Below are 4,106 nucleotides of genomic sequence, written 5' to 3' on the forward strand. Positions count from 1 at the left end.
GCAGGACCGCAGGGAGAAGGACTCGCCGGCAGGCAGGAGACTGAGGGACATCGTCCTCTGAGCAGCGCCCGGCCGCCCAAGGGGCCCAGCGGGTCGTTTTTATCGCTTACCAATGGTTCACAGATCGCTGTATTTAAAAGCTTTCCCTAAATGTATTGTTTATAAATGAAGCTGTTGTTAATGTGACAATCCCACTTGTTTCAGCAGGCTACAGGGGTGTTCTGTGGGCAAATAGCGCGTTTTCCTTTTGCCAAGAGGCAGCAGCAGAGCCAGGTGTCTTGTCTCTTGGCTTTATATATTTTTGTACCTCAAAACCAATGTAAATCTCTGTAATGCTCAAGAATCGAATTCCAAATTCCCTCTACAGACACCTTTTTGTAGGCAAAGCAATGGCCATTTCTTTCAAATTACATCTGAGTGAGTTTTAATATTCGCCCCACGCAAGGTTGTTTCTGTCTGAAGATGTTGCTATTTTGCTGTGGACACCCCTGCGTTTATGAATCCTTTTGCTGTCACATGCTTATCTGTACTATTATTGTATTTGATATCGCAAATTACTGTCCGTCTAGTGATGGCAGAAGGCTTTCAAGTTTAAAACAAACAATCACCACCATCTTACCAAACCCTTGGGGAGTTCCAGACCGAGTGGGACAAGTGCTATTTCCAGTCCCCACCATCTGCAGCCTCCACCTGCTCTCAGGGCAGGATGTTATTAGAAGGCATCTTGGGGAAAATTCTGCCTGAATTGCAACCGCCATATGCACTGTGCCGAAGTTTTTCCCTTTATCCACTTCCTTAGCGTAACTTCAAGTCAATGCATGGAAAGGTGGTTTTTTTTTCCAGAAGTTTCTTTTTTTTTTCAGCTCCTGGATTTAGACATGCCCTGTCTCGAGTCATTTCAAAGTCAAAGTGATGGAATTATTTAGGAGATCTAAATTACCTTCTCAATTAGACACACACTTCCCAGTCAGCGTTTCCCAGCCATGATTATGCTAAGTGTGTGTGTGTATGTATGTCATCATGGCATGGATTTTAGACTGTTCCGATTTCTTTTTATCCCTGCATCATGAATAAGCATGGAGTGAGCAACAGCGATGTTAATTTAGGGGCAGACAGGTGATATATAACAACACTACTAATTCAATTAATGTGCCTTCTTAATGGAGAAAAAATTAAAGCGATTCATTATTTTTTCTCATAATTAAGGACTTTTTTTTGTGTGGGTACAAATTTACTCATATAAAATTGATTTAAAAATTGAGCTACTTTAATAGCCATTTTGTAGAGGGGAGAGACAGAAAGAGTTTCACAGCTCTCTGCTCTCTTTCAGTGATAATTCCTCAGTGAGGTATGAGTACGGTAGGAGGATTTCAGTTAGTGTAGCATTTTTATTAACCCTTCACTTGTCAGATTTTCCTACCCTAAATAATGTTTCATAGAATTTAAAATTGATTTTGGGAGGGAAAATATATAGTTCTTGCCAATGTTTGCTGTACCAGCAAGTTGAAATTAGCAGTTTCTAGAGAAATAGTCTTTCTAGGTATACATTTCATGATAAAATATTTGTTACTTTGATTTATTTGAATTAAAAACGTCAACAGGAAAACAAGCTCCAGTCATTATTGTCCTCAACATAAAATAAGCTCAAGTAATTTGTTTCTTCAGGGTGAACTGACTGCCTGAAGTTGTAGCCATTCTGAGACAGGTCGGCAGTCAGTGTATTCCCCGTGCCACTTGCTAGGGCCAGGTGTTTGGAAGGAACCAACCAAACAAGGTCCTCTAACGAAATTTGTGATGCTTCCCTCTGGTGTTATTACTACCTCATTCAGATCAAATCCTGTGCATTAATGTAGTGTCATGTACCCCTCCTAAACGTGAACCAGGGATTTTCCTCTCTCTTCTGGAGTTTGAGCCTTTTGTTAAGAGATATGTTATTTCTGTTCCTGCGTTGTTTCCTGCCTGCGTACTGTACTGCTGTCATTTGTTTTTTTTGTTTTTGTTTCTTTCCAAATGTGTGTATCTTTATAAAACAAGCAACAGAAGAAACGGGCTGGCTTGGGGCTGTTAAAGCAACTGGGTTTTCTGTAAACGTTAAGCTGGGTTTATTCTGACATTACCTGTTTTTGTCAGCTCTGCTGGGCTTTCTTTGAGGAAAATCCATGTATTATTTTGCTGAGCGAAAGCGCCTGCTCGATACACATCTGTCCCCTCTGCAGAAACCATCCCATGCCTTTGGACATCGTCCCCCCATCACGGACAGACCCCGCAACCTCCATCTGGAGCAGGATGGGACCGGTGCCCTGGGCCCCATCACAGCCACAGGGATGAGAGCATGGCCCCCTCTGCCCCAGGCACCCATCACCCCCACCACCCGCCTCCAGCACCCGAAAAGTGCTGGCTGTTAATTTGTGCTGAGACTTGCCCTCTGCCTGCGGAGCTGCCACCACCAGCCTGGTGATTTTGGATGAAAAATAGATGCTAACTGAAAAGGAAGAAAGGGAAAAAAAAAAACAACCCAGAAACATTTCTCTAATTTACCCAGAGGAAACATTCCTTGCCACTCTGAATAAAAGCACAGCCGAGAAGGGATGCGAAATAATTCTGTATTAAAAGGGGGCATTCAAGAGGTCAGTAAGCCCTTATGCCTCCAAGAAAATCGTTTAAACAACAGTTTTGCCTGGGCTGACCCGTGCCACAGCTGGGGACGCTGAGCGAGGGGCCCTTCCCTGCCATGTCCTTGCTGTGTGGGATGAGGGCCTCCACTCCACCTTCCCTTCCTCCATTGGATGTTGGGCACTTCTGTCACCATCCCTCCCTGTCACTTGAGATGAATTCAGGGCTCCTGGGCAAATCACAGCATATCTTAGTTTTGTAATAGTTGCATCAAAACTGGCCATGCAAAAACATAAAGGCTGCAGGGTGGGTGATTTTTTTTTTGGGTGGGGGGAGGAGGGGCTCCAGACCCAGTTAATGCTTCTTTAGTAACTTAAAGCTGTCCTCAGATTTGGTTTAGGAAAGCAAGCTTGGATCTGTTGGTTTCCTTCAGGCAGCCTTGCTCTGCTCCCCTGGAGAAACAGGGCAGCAGCTGCTGTGGCTGATTCTGTACCGAGCATGACGAGGACCTGGTCTGGAGCAGCCCGTGCGATGTCCCTGTGTGCCACCCTCTGCCAGCTGAGTGTCCCTTCACCGCGAGGGCACGCGGCCGTGCGGATGGGCAGCAGGGACTGGGGGCCTTTGGTGGCTGAGAAAACCATCGCTGAGTGCTTGGTGCATTGTTCCCTGTTTGTTGTGAAGCTGGAGGTGGCCTGTGGATCACACCTCATGCAAAAGTGAATTCCTTTTTCCTTTTTTTTTTTTTTTTGTATTGTGTTGGTTTTGTTTTTTTGGTTTCTTTTTTCCAAATAGGAAACAAGTTCCTTTTGTAAAGAACACACTGTCTGATGAATATGTTGAAATTATTCATGGGAAAAAAAAATTATGAACGGAAACACATTTGTCTGTCGTTGGGGAGCATGGATGATCCTGTTGCTACTGCTGCTTTCGCAGCTATAGGTGATCCTTTACCCCATCCGGGAGCTGTGGTTACCTTGGGGAGAAGCCCAGCTGCCTCCACTGCAAGCACTGCAAGCTGGGATGGATCCTCAATCGCCATCAGCTGATGTTCAGCTGATCTACGCTGGGATATAATCTTTAAACACAAAGAGCTGACCTAATGCAAACTGCTTTTCAGCAAGCATCGCCTCCTTGCACTATTCCAACGTGACAGGTATGAGCTGCAGGCGGCGCGTCCCGCAGCAGGAGGAGCAGCACGGCACCGCGCGGCGGTGGGACTCAGTGCGGTACGTCTCATCGTGGTGTCTCCGTTGCTGATGATACGAAGAATAATTTGTTGTATATGCTGATATGTATGTTATGTACATTTTCACAGTGATTGAATCATTGTAAAGAACAAAATGGAAAAAAAAAAATTCACCATTCTGTCTATTTTATGAAGATGATAAAACAGCTTTATTAAATTATTACGATTCTGTTTCAAAATGGTGTACCTGCCACATGGGTTTTTTTCATCTGATGAGAACTTTGTTTTCCACCTAAATGTGACTTTC

The 4,106-nt window shown here is 44.4% G+C and overlaps 1 protein-coding gene across 1 annotated transcript in view; it reads left to right on the forward strand.

Moving 5' to 3' along the window:
• PCDH19 (protocadherin 19) overlaps positions 1 to 235 on the forward strand; it is a 50,873-nt gene extending 50,638 nt beyond the window's left edge. Inside the window, exon 7 of the mRNA XM_010715418.1 lies at positions 208 to 235. Coding sequence (XP_010713720.1) covers positions 208 to 235 — 28 coding nt within the window. The remainder of the gene's footprint in view (positions 1 to 207) is intronic.
• The last annotated feature ends 3,871 nt before the right edge of the window (positions 236 to 4,106 follow it).

The sequence above is a fragment of the Meleagris gallopavo genome, chromosome 9 (genome assembly GCF_000146605.3).
Source record: "Meleagris gallopavo isolate NT-WF06-2002-E0010 breed Aviagen turkey brand Nicholas breeding stock chromosome 9, Turkey_5.1, whole genome shotgun sequence".
Classification (NCBI taxonomy): Eukaryota; Metazoa; Chordata; class Aves; order Galliformes; family Phasianidae; genus Meleagris; species Meleagris gallopavo.